Source organism: Colias croceus, chromosome 21 (assembly GCF_905220415.1).
Source record: "Colias croceus chromosome 21, ilColCroc2.1".
Taxonomy (NCBI): domain Eukaryota; kingdom Metazoa; phylum Arthropoda; class Insecta; order Lepidoptera; family Pieridae; genus Colias; species Colias croceus.
In genome coordinates, this window is record NC_059557.1 from 5,054,685 (window position 1) to 5,074,462 (window position 19,778).

Genomic DNA, 19,778 nt, shown 5'->3' on the forward strand with positions numbered 1-19,778 from the left:
TTTTAGTGTCACGCGGATTTGCTCACGCACGCGGGATTGGACCGCATGCGTAGCATCCGCAAAGAACAATTTCATATAGGTATCTATTGTAAAGCGTGATAAACGCACGCGGGACGCGGGGCGCTGTGCGGGGCGTCACCCCGGTGCGGGGTATCCGCATGCGTAAGCGCTGCCTACAACTTCAGTGCCCATTTTAGAGTCGAGCGGGGCGCACGCGCCGTATTGTACTACCGAAATGAAAATCGATACAGAACGAGTAATCATTGAAGTTCATCTGCGGCCCGTTTTGTGGGATAAACGCAATGAATTATACAAAAACAGGGACGCGAGGGAGGCTGCATGGAGAGATATTTTGAAGGAATTGGCACCTAACTACGAAAATTTGAGCGAAGAGGAAAGAAAAGAGGCGGGTATGTGTTTGGTTCATTATTTTATTTATACAAGCATCATTACTTTATTAATATAAGCATAATTATTTAATTCACAAATAACATCAAAAACCTTCTAAAACCTTTTGAGTTTAGTTAATTAATTATATATAGGTGTTGCCAGGAGACTTTTCCTTCATTGATAAAGTAATCTGCAAATATATCTCTGATATTACTTGCCGACGTATTACTACTTTCAGTCTGCTGCCTGGGTAGTGGTCCCGTAAAACCATTTGTGACAAATGTATGGCTGACCTTGTAGCCATCCCGTTTCCTTATGAAATTGTGAAGTACACATGCCGTCTTGACTATTAATTGTGCTAGATCTAACTTGACATTCATGGATCTGTGAAATATTCTAAATTTATTTGACATAATTCCAAAAGTGCATTCTATGTACCTTCTAGCTCTGGACAGACGGTAATTAAATATTTTCTTTTTGTAAGGTAAATTATCACGAGCATAAGGCCGCATCACATGTGATGATAAACCAAATGCCTCGTCTCCCACTATCACGAACGGCAACTTTGCTCTTACACTAGATGGATAAGCTACTTCGGGGCAAATAATAGGCAACTCTTGCGGGTCAGGGATACCCAACGTGTTACTTTCCAGTTTCGTATACAATTGACTCCTTCTAAAGATGGTTGAATCGGCGTTGCTTCCACTGGTACCGACATTAATATATGTAAAATTATAATCAGCATCACACATTGCGAGGAGCACTACAGAATAATATTTCTTATAATTAAAATATAGTGATCCACTGTGCGGCGGCCGAATCACTCTTATATGTTTTCCATCAATTGCACCCAAGCAATTAGGAAAATTTGTATATGTGAGAAATCCCTCTGCGATTTCTTTCCATTTGATCCCATTAAGCTGTGGAATACATTCAGACTTTAGTTCAATCCATATTATGTAACAAACTTGTCTTACTATTTCGCTAATTGTTGCAATTCCAATCACATAGGAATAGTGTAGATCAGTGAATGTATTACCAGTTGCCAAATATCTGAAAACAAAAACAATATATTAATAATATGATAACATAATATATTAATAATGCTGACATCAGACATAAGACAGCATGCACCGCTCGAATTTTACTTCAGAAGAAAAATAAATACCCTTAAGGTGAAAGGGCACGGAAGTAGCTAGCGCTAGAAGTTTTTAATTCGTTTTAACTACAGTACTATAGCTACGTTAGATTTCTATGATTTGCCGAAAATTTTATCATAGGGGGGTATTTATGCAGTTATGATTTCATATGAAAAGTTCGAAGTATAGTTATGTATCTCATATCTGCTAAAAGTGGCCACTTTTAGCAGATTTGAGACACATAACTATGCTGTAAATATTTTATAAGAAATCTTCTCTGTATAAATTAACCCCTATGGTAAAATTTCCGGCAAATGAAAGGAATCTAATAAATATATATAATATAATATAATGAAATATCGTTTATTTCAGGCAATATTTACATTACAAGATGTCCTCCTTCATGAAGGTTGACAGATGCAAATAAAGCAAATTTTTGTTAAAACAAATTAAAAACTTACAGCGCTAGTGACTTCCGGAAGTTTTCACCTTAATTTTGATGATGGCAAATTTTACTGTAACAAATAAACAAATTGCCCGATTCAATCCGGTGTTTTTCCAAAAATCCTTAAATGAAGTTCTAATTATTTTTGTAAAAAATGAATTATTTCGTCGATGTCTGCGCCGCGCCGCCCCGGCCGCGCCGTCTGCGTCTAGTATAAGATTCACTTTGCGCTATCGTTCGCGGCGAAATTGACCGGCCTGCGCCGGCCCGCCGTTTGCGTTGCGCCTAAGGGTACTTTTCCTTCAACTGCGGCCTTATTTTTCCACTCTGTATAGGTATATATATATTGCTTGATTTATCTAATGCTTCATGAGACAGTGTAAAGTTGACAACATGTGTGAATTAAGGAGGGCCTTTAATCGAATGCAGTTAAATTTCCAACTAATATCAGATTTGTACACACGGCCACAGATCAAGCTTCCCAAAACCAGTATAAACAGGACTCATGCGTTGTTTATTATCGTAGACGACTCGGCGCCCGGCGAGGCCCTAGCAAGTTCTGTTTATTGGTACTGGTTTTGGGTAACTTGATCTGAAACTGTGTGTACTTTTGCCACTTACTTATTATATTTTGTCATTTCAGACAAGAAAATACAACAACGCTGGCGAACGGCAAGGGACACTTACCAGAAAGACAAGATATCTGAAAAAAATCAGCCATCCGGCTCTGGGAGTAAGAAGAAGAAGAAGAAATATTCTTACTATGACATTTTGACTTTCTTAGACAGTACAACGGAAACTGCTGGAGAAGAGTCACTCTGTGAAGAAATGTCTGAACAAAGTAATTTAGAAACACCTAATGAGTCCACGCAACCAGATACTTCACGTCAAGAAAGTTCTCACCCAACATCAAAACAAAAACAAGTAAAATCTAAAAAGCAAGCACCATCTGAATTTGAGGCACAGTTATTAGAATGCTTAAAGTCTAATCAACTGGAGCTAGAAAGTGAGGATTTGGCTTTCTTTCAGTCTCTGCAGCCTTCATTAAAAAGATTCACTAGATATCAAAAACTAATGTTCAGAACAAAAGTGTTAAATATAGTTATGGAAATGGAAAGTCAAACACAACCTGCATACTACAGTCCCATACCTACAACAAGTTCTAGTGCTTTTACTGAGCTTGACAGTTTGTCACCGATAAATCAAGATTACCAAACCAATAGTATAATCCAGGATACTTCGAGTCTTAACGACAATGCTATTAGTTCTGCTGCAGTGAATGACAATGAAACTCTTATTTCGACTGAAAGCGGCCTGTTTAATATCACGTCTTATGACGTAATTTATACCCCAGCAACAACATCATCTACAGGCGAAAGTAATGTCAACGCTCAGGATACAAATTTACAAAGAAATGAATGATGTAAAATTTGATTTTTTAATTTATGAATAAAACTCTTTTTATTAAAATGAGTACGATTAACTTTTTTTCTCCAGTTTCTCTCTAATTGTTTGTTTAGTCATATGAGTGCGGTTGTACACACGGCACAGATCAAGTTACTCAAATCCAGTATAAGCGGGACTCCGACGGGTTACCTAAGTATGATAATACGCAAGGCGCGAGTTCCATTTATGCTGGTTTTGGGTAACTTGATCTGTGGCCATGTGTACTTTATCAGATAAAAAAAAGGATTGTGTATGTAGGTTGAACGTACCAATCCCAAACCAATTAAGGACTTTTTTTGACTTTAAATTACTGTCATGTGCAAACCTATAACTTTTATCTATATTATAATAAGTAGCGTGTGATGAAAGGTAGGAATGATTCCACTTTAATGGCGACATTTTATGAGTGAAATAATCTTATTTAATGAAATTTCAACATGAAATTGAATGAAATTATGAACAATGAAATTTCAGAGTACATGATAAAATTTTTTTTTTGCACATGTAAATTTACACATGACAGTAATTTGAAGTCAAAAAACGTTTATCCTACCTGTTCAAATCCCTTTCCACTAAATCATAGCAGGAAATTAAATATTTAAAATTTAAAACTTACCTTAATGTAATAGCGAGCCTCTCAATCGGTTGTATTGTAATCCTTCGTAAACTGCTTTTTTGTAGCTTATTCTCAATTTTACACAACAGTTCATCAAAAGAACGAATGGACAATCGAAAGTAATTTTTAAATTTACGTTCATTATTTTGTAGTTTTCCAAAGCGTGTAACAAACGCCCCAGCAAGAAGCCTATTTTCAAGATAGGGATCAACATGTACTCTTGTCTTCTTGTTTCGTCGTTTGTAAAGTATGTAAGCGACACATATTCTTCTGACATTGATCATTTTTGAACACGTCTATACCGTTACGCAGCCCGTAGAAAACTGAAACTCATGCTGCGTATGATCCGCAGCGTGAAATTTTACGCATGCGGTCCAATCCCGCGTGCGTGAGCAAATCCGCGTGACACTAAAAGCGCCCTAAGAGCAAGTAGAATTAAGATTGCAAATAGGGTCCTAAAAGAACAAGGTACTGATTTGTGTGGAACAAATAGTCTTTAACCCAACACTTCTTTTTTTTTAATGGGAATAGCCGTTACAGCAAGAGATATTCCAAGCTTTTGAAATTTTGAAAGAGGAACCATCTCTAACGCATATGGCTGCCAACTGAGTTATGGTAGCAATTTAGGGCAGTGTAATCAGAACGCCCAATCTGTCATGCCCTAAATAGTGCCTCATAAATTGTGTAATGTAATTGGTGCTTAAATAAACGTAAGCAAGCAAATGCCAGGGCCGAAAGTCACCGCCTCACCGGCACTCGCTCGTTCTCGATGGTTACCGCATTTGGAGTTTATTCGATAAACGCGATGGTTAAGTTCGCTTGTTTTTGTTACAGTCGTACTAGGCACATAGCTTGGTCAAATAACGCACTCTATACTGATACTCTTACAAGTGATTGGCATTACAATGCGTTCTATCACAATTCACATATTGATGGTGCTAAATGTAATGCGCTAGAAACTTTAGGCTGCTGTTTATCTCAAAACGATTTTAAACCTTACCTTCTCCACCCAAATGGGTCAATTAATGTGCATTGCCTATTAGATGCTGCGCATATGTTAAAACTAGCAAGAAATGCCTTTTCAGAGTATACATTAACAAGAAAGGATGGAGATGTCTCATTTCAATTTATTAAAGAACTTCACGAAGTTCAAGAGACAGAAGTGCTGAAATTGTGCAATAAAATTACAGGTTGTGTATCTAAATAAAAAAATATGAAAGTGTGCCTTGCAGCGCAGACGCCCATCTCTTCCGTGGCTGACGGACTGAGGCCTTTAGGCTTAGTCTTAATTATTAGTATCGAATTGAAAATTAAACGACAAAAATCCAAATGGCATGTCACTGACATAACTCATACTCATACTCAAAACAAAATAGGACCCACCAGCACTTATCTTGTTGTTTTACCTACAAGTAATTTTTAGGGTATTTATTGGAGTATCCGAGTATCTCTTTACGTTGTTGACATGTTAACGAAACTTTATCGCTGTTTAAACCATTATTTTTAATGTTATTATATAGTTTTAATACATTAGCACGGGTGTAGTTATATCTACTTTTAATTCCGTAAATAAACACTCAGTATAAGATATTATCTGGCCGCCTCCTTGGTACAGTGGTTGACGCGTGAGCGTAGCACTGAGGGGTCCTGGGTTCGATTCCCGGTGGAGACGAAGAAAAAAAAAATGTCTCGGTCTGGTAGGGCACAGAAGGTTGATCACCTACTTGTCCCTTAAGAAAAATCGATAAGTGAAAAGTTATTCTTATAAGATATTATCTACGCAAAGGTACAAGTATTTGACGTGTTTGTATATTATTTGCAGATTTAAAATGCCGCGTGTATACAAAACTAAGGAAGGCAGTAAAAAGCGGGAGCATATTAACAAAGATACATTACAATTCATCAGCAGTCCATGAGGTCATACATAATAATAAGTCGCTACGGGGTATGGCTATGTCGTACAAACTGTCTGTAATGACTCTGAAACGTTATGTTGCAAAAAAAGAGAGGCTATATCTACAGGCAGTTCTTCTCTCAAATATGAGCCTGATTATAAACAGGCGCAATATTTTTCCAAAGACGAAGAATTAGATTTATCTAATTACAGTGGAGCGTCGATTATCCGAACGTCGCTCAACCGAACGACCGCTTATCCGAACATAGTACGCGCGGGTCAATGCCCCCACCTCGATGAAAACATAGTGCTTCTGAAGCGTTTACTTGCTTAGATATTGCCTTGCGCTGGTTTGAAACACAGGCCGAGAGCGACCAGTATCAAATATCTGTTCTCAAAAAAGTACGTGATCTAGCCTCTCGTGAGCGGGTAGGCTTGCTTCGGCAGACGAAGATTCAAGATTTTTTTAAGCGTTAATTTTAATTAGTAAACACTAGTTTGACTACAAGATTGTCTGCACTCTTTTTTTTTTTTCCTATTTGTCATTAAAGATATTCATAAATGGACTTACACCCAAAGCTGTATAGTACGGGAGCTAGCAACGTTTGAAAAAAAAAAAGAATTTTAGTATAGTTAGTTATTTTGATATACTGTTCCTCTTGCTATTTCGGTTAGAGTCCGGGCTGTCTGGCTGGCGGTAGTGGTTGCGTTTATTAGTGCGCATCTTATCTGCACAGGAAAATATCCTTAATTTAAAGTCTTTTTTAACGCGTAATTTTTAATCTTTTGCCTTTAGATAGATCCATCAGACATATTTTTTTTATTGCAAGACGTTTTTTTCGATGTTAAATAGGTGCCATACGCAATTTTTTATTTCGTTTTTATAAAAAATTCAAATCATTTTAGAATGTCTGTAATTTTCATATTATGTTCTTCAAACATAATATAAGTAATCTAAAATTAATTAGCCAGACGCAAATTCGATTGTTAAGTATTAAATATGTACAAATAAAAAAGTAGGTAAGTATTACAATTTGATGATTGTGTTTTTTAAACAATAACTTCTTTTTTCGAAAATATAAGATGCATAGAAATTGAATTGTTTCTTCTCTATGATTCCCTGTGTTGTGGGAACAAGTATCTTGCCATGCTTCCACGCGATCACCGGGTGTGATTAAACACCAGCATTTTTTAGAAAAGGCAAAGTCAGACCTTTTAAAATATTGGAAAAATCGAACGAATATCAACTAGCTTTTCAAAATATAATCACCGATGATGAAGAAATACTGAAAAATACCTTTATAACCCTATAATAAGTTACGAAGTTATATAAGTTGTGACGTAAAAAGTTAAAAACTTAAACCCCATTACGATAAAAACGCCAATTTTGTTATATCTTTTTCATTAGTTGGTGCTTTGGTCATAGTTACTTAGTCAATTTCATTTTGTTTGTATGATTTATCGATTGATCTTCTTTTTTGTACAGAATTTTAGAAGACGCTTTATTTTTGTAACATGTACTTTTTTTTTTAAATAAGATTTATTAAATCTTTAAAGTTTATGGTAGCAAGTTGAAACTGAGTAGACATAATCCATACTAATATTATAAATGCGTAAGTAACTCTGTCTGTCTGTTACTCAATCACGCCTTAACTACTGAACCAATTTGCATGAAATTCGGTATAGAGATATTTTGATACTCGAGAAAGGACATAGGCTACTTTTTAGTTTTTACCCCGGGACATAGGATAGGTTTTATCACGGAAATCCCACGTGAACTATGCGGGTTGGTATTTGACTGCGCGGGCGAAGCCGCGGGCGGAAAGCTAGTTACTAATATGTATTAAGATTTGACTGAATTCCAGAATGATTACTAAATAATTATAAAAGCAGGAGAAAAAGTAATTTATGGTGTTGTTGCTATAAATTTAGTTTATAAGATTGATTGACCTCTAACTCTTGCCATTATTAGTTAATGATTAGAACAAATTGAAACTCACGTCAGTATTTTATTTAAACTTCTTTTCATAAGATCTCGGTACAGATCTGTATCGATTTTCTGGATACAGTCTCCTATGTTGGACTTATGATTAGCATCTCGTGTTCCAAGTGTCCTCCGTGTGTCCGTCCTCCGTCCGTCCCTGACTTGATCAGGGGGGATCAAGTCTCCTGACAGGTTGGAACAACTCTCCTATACATTGAGGACACATATTACAAAGCTATCATAGAGGTTTTTGTTTACTAGTGATTCTGTTTGCAATCCTATCTTTTGCATAGCTTCAATCCTAATAACTTATTAAATTGCGGATTTATAAGTAACTAAGATACTAGATAAAAACAGTCTGTTTTTAAAAATTATAGCACGCAATAATTTAACTGCGCAGTCTAACTTTAATTACACCTCATTAGGTTGTCGCGTCTGTCTGGCGCCTTATGCAAACAAAGGGCCAGACGAGCCGTTATTGCGTCGCCGTACCATCCTGGCGCCTAGTACAGATCCAATTAAGGATTCTAACAAAGAATTATCGATTATCTGAAAATTGGATTTACGTGCAAAGAAGAATCTCAGTTCCCAGAGCCACAGTGTGTAATACGTTCAGAGGTTCTCGCAAATAGCTCGATGAAGCCTTCACTGCTGCGAAGATATTTGGAAACAAAACATCCGCAGTACGTAGACAAACCTATAGATTTTTTTGTTCGAAAAAAAAAAGAGTTGGCTTCTACGAAAAAAACTATGAAAACCGTCTTGGCTACTAACTCGAATATTTATGTGCGTCTTTGATTTTACGTGCGTCTGTATCGGACCAGACAATGTGAAAGACAGGTACCTATATCATACATTTTACTTACCTCCGATACCGGATATCGGCTATCGGCGTCCGATATCCGATATCGGATCGGATAATGTGAAAACGCTCTCAGGGTTGATACGACGTACGTTGTTTGTTTAATTAGTTGTAACTTGCAAGTTTGAATATTTTAATATAAAACGTAATATTTTATTGTTAAAAATGTTGTTGTTGTTTGTTGTACTGTGTATTATTCATACTAGAAAAACTAAAAATATATCATACTTGAACTATCCCAGGGAGTACAATAGGTGAGTAAATATTTTGATTATTACTTTTTCAAGTAGGGTAGGGCGGGGCTAGTGGAGCATAGGGGCAAGCAATCGAAATATCTCGCAAACTATTCACCATACGTATAGGCATCGTATGGCGGAAAGAAGGAGTCGCGGGAGGGGTAATCACCACGCGATCACTAGAGGCGGCTAGACGAACGAGTGAAGCGCCCGTGCGTTTTGTTTATTTTGTGCCCAAAAAGTAAAAACGTCGTTTATTGCAAGTTTTCGTCTATATTAATCAATTGTTGTCTGTTTTCAATCAGGTAAGTGTTAATCTTCCAGATAATTATTGTACTTTTGATATGTAGAGAGGTTCTGGGTATAACTCTTACGATTTTTTTATAACCTCACTTTTGTTCTAAAATTCCGGGTTGGGGTTAGTTGAGCTATAGTTGCTCAACTTACCCCACGACTCAAACAACTGAAGTAATTAATGTTTTATTTTTTGTTAGGATGCGGACTTACAAGAGGAAGACTACAAGATGTTCTTACACTACTGAAGATTTAAAAAATGCTGCAAAGGCTGTCAATGATGAAGAAAAAAGTGTTAATGCCGCCGCTAAAGAATTTGGTATCAAACGGATGACTTTGACGAGATTTTTGAAGAAATTAAATGAAGGTGTGATTGATCCATGGGCTATGCAACACCGAGGCAAGTATTTTCTCCTACACAGGAAGACTCTCTGAAAAAATACTTGCTACAAATGGCATAAATCTTCTATGGATATTCTCCAAAAGAAGTCCGTCGCCTTGCCTACGAATGTGCTATTAAATTTGGCATTACAATTCCACCTAGCTGGACTGCGAATAAGATGGCCGGAAAAGAATGGCTTACGATGCTTTTAAAACGAAATCTGGAGCTATCCATACGTAAACCAGAACCCACCAGCATTGGTAGGGCAACATCATTTAATGAGCAGAATGTTAAAGTTTTTTTTGAGAAATTAACGGAAGTAATGGACACATATGGATTTACTGCGGCAGACATTTGGAATATAGATGAGACAGGAGTATCCACTTTGCTGAAGCCAAATAAAATTGTAGCTGCCAAAGGTAAGCGCAACGTCGGCGCAATGACTTCTGGGGAACGAGGGACTAACGTTACAGTAGTAACTGCTGTATCTGCTCTTGGAAATGCTGTACCTCCTATGTTTGTATTTCCGAGAAAACAGTTTAAGACACACTTTCTTAACGGTGGTCCCCCTGAATGTATAGGAGCAGGCAATGCCAGTGGATGGGTTACAGACGAAGAATTCTATCAGTTTATGCAACATTTTATAAAGCATGTGAAACCGTCCATGGAACGCCCTGTTTTGTTAGTGTTGGATAATCACTACTCTCTCCTATCTTGAACGTAAAGACACTAACTTTGGCCAAAGAGAACGGAGTTGTAATGCTGTCCTTTCCACCGCATTGTAGCCATAAATTACAACCGTTGGATGTGTCAGTCTTTGGACCGTTCAAAAAGTATTGCGCTGCTGCTCAAGACGCATGGCTACGAAACAATCCAGGGAAAACCCTTACTATTTATGATATACCAAAAATAGTCGCTGATTCGTTGCCGTTTGCTCAGACAAGTATCAATATTGTTAACGGTTTCCGAAAGACAGGCATCTTCCCGTATAATTCAAACATTTTTGGTGAGGATGAGTTTTCACCATCATTTGTAACCGGTCGTCCTGAACCAGAAACTATCGAGCCGGAAAAAGATCATTCAGAGCAAGCTGTGATGCCCAGCACTGAACCTAATCCCACTCCTTCTGCCTCCACCAGCCAAGCTGAACCCGAACCTGGTCCAAGCAACAAAGAAAACGAGACGATCGACCTAATCCAAGTATTTTCCCCGGAAATTGTACGACCATACCCAAAGGCTGGCCCTAGAAAAGCAGCTAAAACTAACAGAAGAAAGAGGAAAGCTGCAATACTAACAGACACTCTCGAAAAGAACGCTTTACAAGAACAGCAAAAGAAAACCATTAAAAAAATTAAGAAGCCAAAGAAGAACATGGGTAAGGTGTCTGTAAAAAAATACTCCAGTCAAGTGAAGAAAGTGATGATAATGATTATTCCTGTCTGATTTGTTGCGAAGGCTATGCTGAAAGTTTACCAGGAGAAAATTGGATCCAGTGTCAAGCTTGCAGGGAATGGGCACATACAAAATGTGTTCCAGGTGCTGGTCTTACTTTCGTTTGTGTCAATTGCAACAGTGACAATGACGATTAAGTTGCTAAGATCTTGTTAATATATGTTTTTAAGATATTTAAGTCTGATTTTAAACAGAAAGACTGAATCTAATCCTAAAGTTAGTCTTAAGATACGTTGATGTTTTGTTTATTCTATTTTCAGTTAATGATCCAAAGAAAATTATTTTAAGTTTTGTTTTTCTGTCACTAAGACTATATAAACTTACTTTCATTTTTGTCAATTGCAACAGTGACAATGACCATTAAGTTTCAAAGGTCTAATTAATATTTTTTTAAGATATAAGCTATATGGGTAATAATATAAACATTTAAGTCTGATTTTAAACAGAGAGACTGATGCCCGTTTTCACCAACATCCCCTAAGTTTATGGGATCCCCTAAACATGCTTAGGGGACCGTTAAAAGATGGTTTCTGTTTCACCAGCCATTAGGGGTCAACTAAACGTTAAAAAGTCCCCTAACTTTAGGAGACCGACATTTTGGCCCATAAACCGGCACATAAGTGTGTGATCCTTTAAGAAACAAAGATGGATAGTGATTTATATGAGTTTTTAGAAAATTTAGACACGGTTTCGACTATATTCGACGTAAATAACCATCGTAGACCAAAAATATACCGAAAACGACCAAATTACTTCGAAAGTTTTGATGAAACTGATTTTTTTCGGAGATATAGGTTAAGTAAATCATCAGTGTTGTATTTATTGGAAAAGATTGAACACGCCTTAGAATTTCCTGATAATAGGTGAGTACTACTAATTAGTAATTACAAGCTTTTATAAATAGGTTTGTATTTATGCACATGCTATGATAGTGCGCGTGGTATTTTTTTTTTTTGTTTAGTTACGCTACGATTATATTTTCTTTTAAACTTGTGTAGTTACAAATGCTGTCCTTACCTATTTCATTTGAAATATAGATATAGAAATAATTCTATATCTCCAATTAATCAATTATTAATAACATTGAGGTTTTATGCTACGGGGAGTCACTTGTTAGCTGTGGCAGACATGGGTGGTATCAGTGTGGCTACTTGCAGTCGGATAATAAAGCGAGTATCAGCAGCGATTGTAACTCTACGACCAGAGTTTGTCAACTTCCCTAATACAAGTGAGGAGCAAGAAAACGTTAAAATGGAATTTTATAATATTTCAAGATTCCCTAATGTTCTTGGCTGCATCGATTGTACACATGTGAAAATTCAATCACCAGGTGAAACTTCAAGACTAAACTTTATTACTTTAACAAGTCAGTATTTTACACAAAATAATGTCGTTTTGTATGTTTTTTTAAGGTGGCGATGATGCAGAGTTATTCAGGAACAGGAAAGGATACATGTCCATAAATGTTGAGACAATAGCATCAGCTAATTTATTAATAAGGGATGTTGTGGCACGTTGGCCAGGTTCAACACATGACTCGGCTATTTATCAAAATAGTCATACATTTAGAAAATTTGAAAGAGGAGACTTTACTGACAGCTATTTACTGGGTGACAGTGGATACCCGTTGAAGGTACAAGTATTTATAAAAGGAAAATATGTATAGAAATAAATACAATCCATGTGTCATAGATAATCAATTTATTTAAAAAAATACAATTTCTCTATTTAGTCATTCTTTGGCACACCAAATAAATTCTTCAGATTGAAGTTTCCACCTGTAAAGTAAATTATAATATTATGAACTTATAAAACAGCAGATATTTTTTTTCTTTTCAGAACCATTTGTTGACTCCTTATTTAAATCCTACGACAAGAGGTCAACAGAAATACGAGGCTCACATAAAAACCAGGAATGTGGTAGAAAGACAATATGGAGTCGTAAAACGACGTTTTCCTGTGTTAGCTGTTGGTATAAGACTGGAATTGAAAAATGCAATAAATGTTATTATTGCGTGTTGTGTTTTACACAATATATGTATTTTAAGAAAAGAACGTGAGCCGGTGAATGAAAATAATGTTCCTAATATAGAGGAACTCATTTCAAATGGGCAAATAGGAAACATTACCAACATCACATCCCAGAACACATATGGATACAGAAGACTACAAATTACAAATTATTTTGAAAACCTGTTACATGAAATAAATTAATAATAGCATACCCTTTATTTGGTTAAGAACTTCTATTTTTATTTCTAAATCTTTGTGTTTATTTAACTAACCTGTACATATTTCTCGTTGAATTATATTGAGAACAGAGGTTTATCCAAGCCTGGTTCTTAGCTTGGTTGGTTGTACCATCTGTTCTTTCATTTAAAATGATGTTTTTAAATACACACACCAATTTCATCAACTTATCTTTTTCGTCCACTGTAAAATTTTGACTACGCTTCCTTTTTTCTGCCATTTTATTATAATAATCGATTGTCGAACGCAACTAAATAAATTGTAAAATTTAAAAATAACACGGAAGAGGCGATTAAAACAAACATAAATGTCAACCAACTGTCAAATACAAGTTACCACAGATTAAATGCAAGTTTCGTTATGCATATACAGAGTAAAAATGCTAGAAAATATTAAATTAATTAAAAAAATGAATGAAATTATATTTATTATTGCTATGAAAACATTATTTATCATAAATATCTATTTGTGTAAAAACTTCAGAGAATTTTATAAAAAACGATATTATTTAAAAGTATCGATAAGTCTACAAGTGAAACAATCACTAACATCGAAAAAAACGTCACATAGTTATGTAACCCCTAGTTAGGGGATAGAAATGATGGTGAAACGCAATTTTATATAGGGGCTAGTTTAGGGGACCTTTTAAGTAAAGGGTCCCATACTTATGTGGTAGTATAGGGGATGTTGGTGAAAACGGGCATCAATCTAATGCTGAAGTTAATCTTAAGATACGTTAATGTTTTTTTGATTCTAGTTTTGGTTAATTATTCAAAGAAAATTACTTGAAGTTGTGTTGTTCTGTCACTAAAAGACTATAAATAAAGAACTGATTGTCGAACACATATTTCACTTCTCTAGTCAACATTGAACCCATGGTTTGGTTAGACATTCTTAGTGCTCAACTTACCTCACCTATGGGGTACATTGACAGCTGTAGCTCTTAAATTCGACTTGTTACAAAAAAATTACTATGGACACTTTTGCTAAGGGATAAATTACTAATCCATCAAGCCGCATAACGACTCATTGAGACTTATTATTGAGGAGCTATATCCGCTCAAGTGAAAAATTGCTAAACTAGCCCCGCCCTACCCTAAGTACCTACTTGCGTTTATTTTATTAGGTCCTTTTTTAATAAGAAGAGAATTCTACACGGTGTGTTTTTACCTTTCATTTTTACTACAAGTTTAGCATTTGTAAGTATGTACATGTAATTGTGTGTAATTATAAAACTAATGTGTGTAATTATACAGCTATTTAACAAATGTTTTGTTTAATTTGTCGTAACCTATTGTGACAACCCTACCAAAATAGGTAACAATTTTGCACGTTCTTAAGAAGCTTAGTCTCTATTCCGTCTTTCTACTCATGTGCTTATACTATAGGCTAAAGCGCGCTCCACATTCTCAAGAGAATCTCGCGAGAACGCGAGAAACATGCGAGAAACGTGAATGTGGAAGCGATTTCTCGAGTTCTCGCGTTGTTCTACAGCTTTTCTCCACTTTTTGTCGGTTTTTTGGCGCGAGACAAAGGAGCGCGAGAACGTGAGAACAGGCGAGAGCGCGTATTGACTCCACACTCGCATGTTTCTCAGTAGCGCGCGCGCCGCCGACTTGAACGGAAGTAATTGTGTACCTTATGGCGTCAATATGAGCGTAACTTGGACAAACGAACTTGAGTTGAAATTTTTGGAATATTTCCAAGCGGAACCTGTGCTATGGAATACAAATTTAAAAGACTACAAAAATAGACATAAAACTATGATGCGTGGTGTCGTCTAAGTGAACTGATGGGAATATCCATTGATGACTTAAAAAACAAAAAAACATCGTTATTTGCAAGCTACAGAGGGTACAAAAATAAAGTTAAGAAATCAGAAAACTCTGGAGCAGGTGTCGACTATGTTTACAAGCCGATATGGTTCGCATACGAAATAATAGACTCTTTTTTTGGGGATACTACGAAATGTAAGAAAACAATAAATACGGTAAGCAGCAACTTTTATTACTTATAATTATTATTACATATAGGAAAGTTCAAAAACGCCTTATTCGACGATACAGCAAGTTTTCCTTTTATGTAAGTACAATCAACTTATGTCTATTGACAACCAGTACATAACCTATTTACTGAAATATTTAGCGAATTCATCTCTTATTTCTGTTGCGTGAGAGTGTGTACCCAAAGAAGTTCTCACTACAGTCCTCGCAGAGAATCTCCGGAGATTCTCGCGTTAATGTCTCGCGTGAATGTGGAGCGCCCATAATGATTAATATAAATCTAGGAAAGTATGTCTAATAGCGCTTCCAGACTCACGCCGAGAACACCCGAGAAGCGTGAATGTGAACGGTTTCTCGCCTTCTCGTTCTCGCCTGTTCTCGTTAGTTGTCGGTATTTTTGCCCGCTTCAAAGGGTTTCTCGGGCGTGAACCAAGAACAGTACTACATACTCGCTTTGTCTCAGTAGTAACCAAGGCGCCGTCAGAGAGTGACGAACGTATTGTTTATTGAAGTTATTGAATATTTTCAGTCAGAACCCATATTATGGGATCCGAAACAATATTATAAAGATAAAAGTTTAAACCACGACGCGTGGAACAGGCTGGGAGAAATGATGCAGGTGGAAGTTTCAGATTTAAAAAAGAAAAAAGAGTAAAGAGTAAAAAGAAAAAAGAAAATACCCTAAATTAGTCAAAGACTCATTGAAATCAGGTGCGGGGTGAAACCCATATGGTTTGCGTACGACGCATTGGATGCTTTCCTTAATCAAGGCTTAACGACGAAAACAATAAACACAAATTTAATCAATGTAAGTATTATTATTTAATAATAATAATTGTTACTAAACGCTCACATTCAAAGTACGTGTAAAGACGCAATACACACAAATTGGTCTGCCTCATTGGATACAGCTAGACTCAAACAAGAGAATACGCGTCGATTACACCTCAAAAGTACGGTCAGCATGTCAACGAAAAAACATCTTCGTAGTCAAGTGAGTATTATTTGTTTTTATTGTCACGTTCTCATTTATTGGTATGACTTGACCCACAGGAAAACAAAGTTTAACCAATTAATAAGGTGATTATTAATTATGTAATGTAAAAATGACATCACATGTCAGGTGTTAAATTTATTTTTCCTGTGTCACTTTATTATATAAATAAGCAACGACTATGCCACGATGACCTAAACTATACAGTACTTAAAACGTATACGTTTGTAAATCATAATTTACCTATGTATCATTTTACAGGGCAAAGAAATTATTTCAAAGGTCTATCACCGAATGAAATATGAAGCAGAAAATGGAGTTGAAAATTTAACTGATGCCAGATGGCGAACTGCTCAAGCTGTTCGTTACAATGAACATACTATATCAAATATCTTAAAAGAAGAAAAACAAGCCGGTGCTAGCACATCCATAGACATGGCACATAAAATATTTAAGTCACCCTCAAAAAGAAAACGTGTGTGTCCGAAATCGACGTTGGACGATTTTGACACATCTGTGCTACGAAGAACAATTATGTCATTTCATGTAGAATTTAATGAAATGCCTACTTTAAAAAAACTCAAACAAGTTTTATCAGAAAAAATTGGTTTCGACGGCTGTATAGAAACATTGCGTACAATTTTGCAAAAATCTGGATTTGAATGGTCCACAACTGACGACAACCGTAAAATACTTATAGAAAAACATGATATACAAATGTTGCGTTTTAAATATTTAAACCAACTGAAAAAATACCGTGATGAAGGTCGATACATCGTGTATACTGATGAGAGCTATGTTCACACCACACACGTACAAAATAAATGCTGGAAAAGTGTGAAAGGGGTATCACCACTTCAGAAAAAGTTATCGAAAGGAATGCGGGTCATAATCGTTCATGCCGGTGGATGCCAAGGATTTGTTCCAAATGCTTGCTTAATATATAAAGCAAATTCAACAACTGGTGATTATCATGACAATATGAATTTCGACAGTTAAGTTTACGTTTTAGTGTGAGTGAAACAATTAAGTTTAGTGGAGGGGCGTTCATTTTTAGATTAGACAATCTCTACTGTTTTAGTGTAGTTCGTCACAATATTTTTGAACTCTTCTCGTATTTGTACAGAACTAACAGCTGGTCTGCGAGCTATTTGTTGCAATATATTTGTGAAGAAGTATTACTTTTTTTTAATAATTATAACTTCGCTGAGAATATTCCAAATGTATTTTCTACAATCACGCGTGCACTTGAGAATTTCTTATTAAATGTGCGTTCATGGCTATTTCTGTCATGGTTTCCTGAAGGCTTCATGAGGTTCATGCCAAGTGCAAAAGCTCCGTCTCCTAAGAACACATATTATGACATTAGCAATATGAAACATCATATACCAGTCAACATTCGGCCTGCTCTGAAACTATGAAGTTACATCAAATTATGACAGGAAGCCAAAATACTATATTTTACAGACAACTGAGTTGCTTTTGCGGTGACCGACACGGTCTATGTAACCATCATTCTCCGAAAACATATTTTGCTTGAACAAGATCGAAACTCATTAGTTCCAGAAGACTTCAAACTTTTTGAGAGCACCAGTCATGCATCTAACTTTCAAACGCAAATCAGAAACTCAATATTGATACAGACCAACGACTAAAAGCTGGTGAAATGTCTTTCAATCAAGATAGTTTGATTCAAGAGGAAGATCTAGCTCAAATTATGGATACTAATGCCAGCTTATTTCCAAGTGAAACTAGCAAACAAAATTGCCTTGAACCCATTGAGAGTTGAGACTGATGATTGTTCCCTGATCAGTGAAATTATTTTTATTGATTCAAGTGTTTTGATTGATCTTACAAATGTAAATGACCTAGAAGCTTTAGATGTATCAACATTACCACAAATTTAGGTTTAACACTGTAGCCCTGAACAAAATATTGAAGAACCTAGTACTTATACTTTAAATATATCTAGAAAACGGGCAAAGATCATAATGACACCAGTAAAGAGCGATAGTTACAGGACCGGTAAAGATACCAGGAAATCAGAATCACAAAAAACTGTAGTTTCAAGGTACTTTTTATGTACCTAATATTTATAAACGTCGAAAATGTTTTGTACCTAACTTTTACCTAAAGGGTGTCCAGCGGAAAATTTTCAAATTTAAATTTCGAATTTCGAAATACCAGCGGTGTGAAGTTGGCGGGAAAGGTACCATTCAAAGCGCGGGAGCCGGGAATTGCGGATTTGTCAGTCGCCATGAGATTTTGGTCGGGAGCGCACCGCGCGTATGCGGTGGAACAATATTTGTTGAACGGCAAATTGCCTATTCGAGCGCATCTTGCGCTTTGTTTAAATTACAATATACGGCGATTAACCGATGGTCCGAGTACGCAGCTTATCAGAACGTGGGTGCAAGAACTTTAGAAAGATTTCGAGAAGAAGGGACAATGATCAATAGGCCGCCACCAGGACCATCAGCGTCGGCAGCAACACCAGAACGAGTGATACACGTGCGCCAAGAAATTCTTAGAAATCCTAGGAAATCAGTAAGAAAGATTTCCGCTTCTACAGGCATTAAGAAGTCAACTGTGCATACGATTTTGAGAAAAAAAACTAACTCCCTATGAAATGCAAATGTCCAAAAACTGAATGAGAACGATTTTATAAATTTATAAAGAATAGAAAAAATTCGATCACGAGGCGGGACTCGAACCCGCATCCTTCGCGCCATTCCGGGGCGGATGCCTTTAAGACACATAAAACTGAAAGGATAGAATAAATTCGATTACTCAGGCGGGTCACGAGTGGCTGAGTTGGTAAGGCATCCGCCCCGGAATGGCGCGAAGGATGCGGGTTCGAGTCCCGCCTCGTGATCGAATTTTTTCTATTCTTTATAAATTTATATTTATAAAGCATTTGAATGCCATAAAAACCAAAAAATATAAATTCGAGAACGATTTTGTTTTAGGCAGGCAGGCAAGGCAGCTCTCTAAACAGCAATTAGATGAGAAGCAACCAGAATTGACAATGCACACTGGTGGTTGAGTCGAGGCAAGTTTTTGCAAAGATTTCGAGACCTATTGGACGAAATAATAAAATTTCTTGATGAAAGGGGTGATGATTATCAACAATTGTGTGATTTAGACTGGCAATGTGATTAAGCATTTTTAGCAGATTTTACTGGAAAACTGAGTACATTATCTGAGTCTACAAGGCAAGAATAAAACATTAACAGAAATGATGAGTTCTATTGCAGCGTTCCAATGTCAAACAGCGTCTATGATAGTTGACATAGAGAAGAAAAAATTTGAACAATTTGTTAACATCAAGGATCACATGGAAAAACATCCTACCTACAATTTCATTTCTAAGAAATATACGACAGAAATT

General features: G+C 36.3%; 1 protein-coding gene, 1 long non-coding RNA gene and 1 other non-coding gene across 3 annotated transcripts; 2 read left to right on the forward strand and 1 right to left on the reverse strand.

Moving 5' to 3' along the window:
• On the forward strand, positions 1–4,067 carry LOC123701488. The gene is made up of 2 exons (XM_045648983.1): positions 1–410; positions 2,618–4,067. Exons 1-2 carry the CDS (start codon positions 236–238, stop codon positions 3,394–3,396), a joined length of 954 nt encoding a protein of 317 aa, XP_045504939.1. The 5' UTR covers positions 1–235; the 3' UTR covers positions 3,397–4,067.
• An 8,757-nt stretch (positions 4,068–12,824) lies between these two features.
• Positions 12,825–16,111, reverse strand: LOC123701489. Its single transcript, XR_006752744.1, has 2 exons — positions 13,366–16,111; positions 12,825–12,918 (listed from the first exon to the last, which is right to left on the reverse strand). It is a non-coding gene; the product is annotated as an uncharacterized LOC123701489 (long non-coding RNA).
• A 3,075-nt stretch (positions 16,112–19,186) lies between these two features.
• Trnas-gga lies at positions 19,187–19,262 on the forward strand. The gene has a single exon. It is a non-coding gene; the product is annotated as a tRNA-Ser (tRNA).
• Positions 19,263–19,778: the final 516 nt, after the last annotated feature.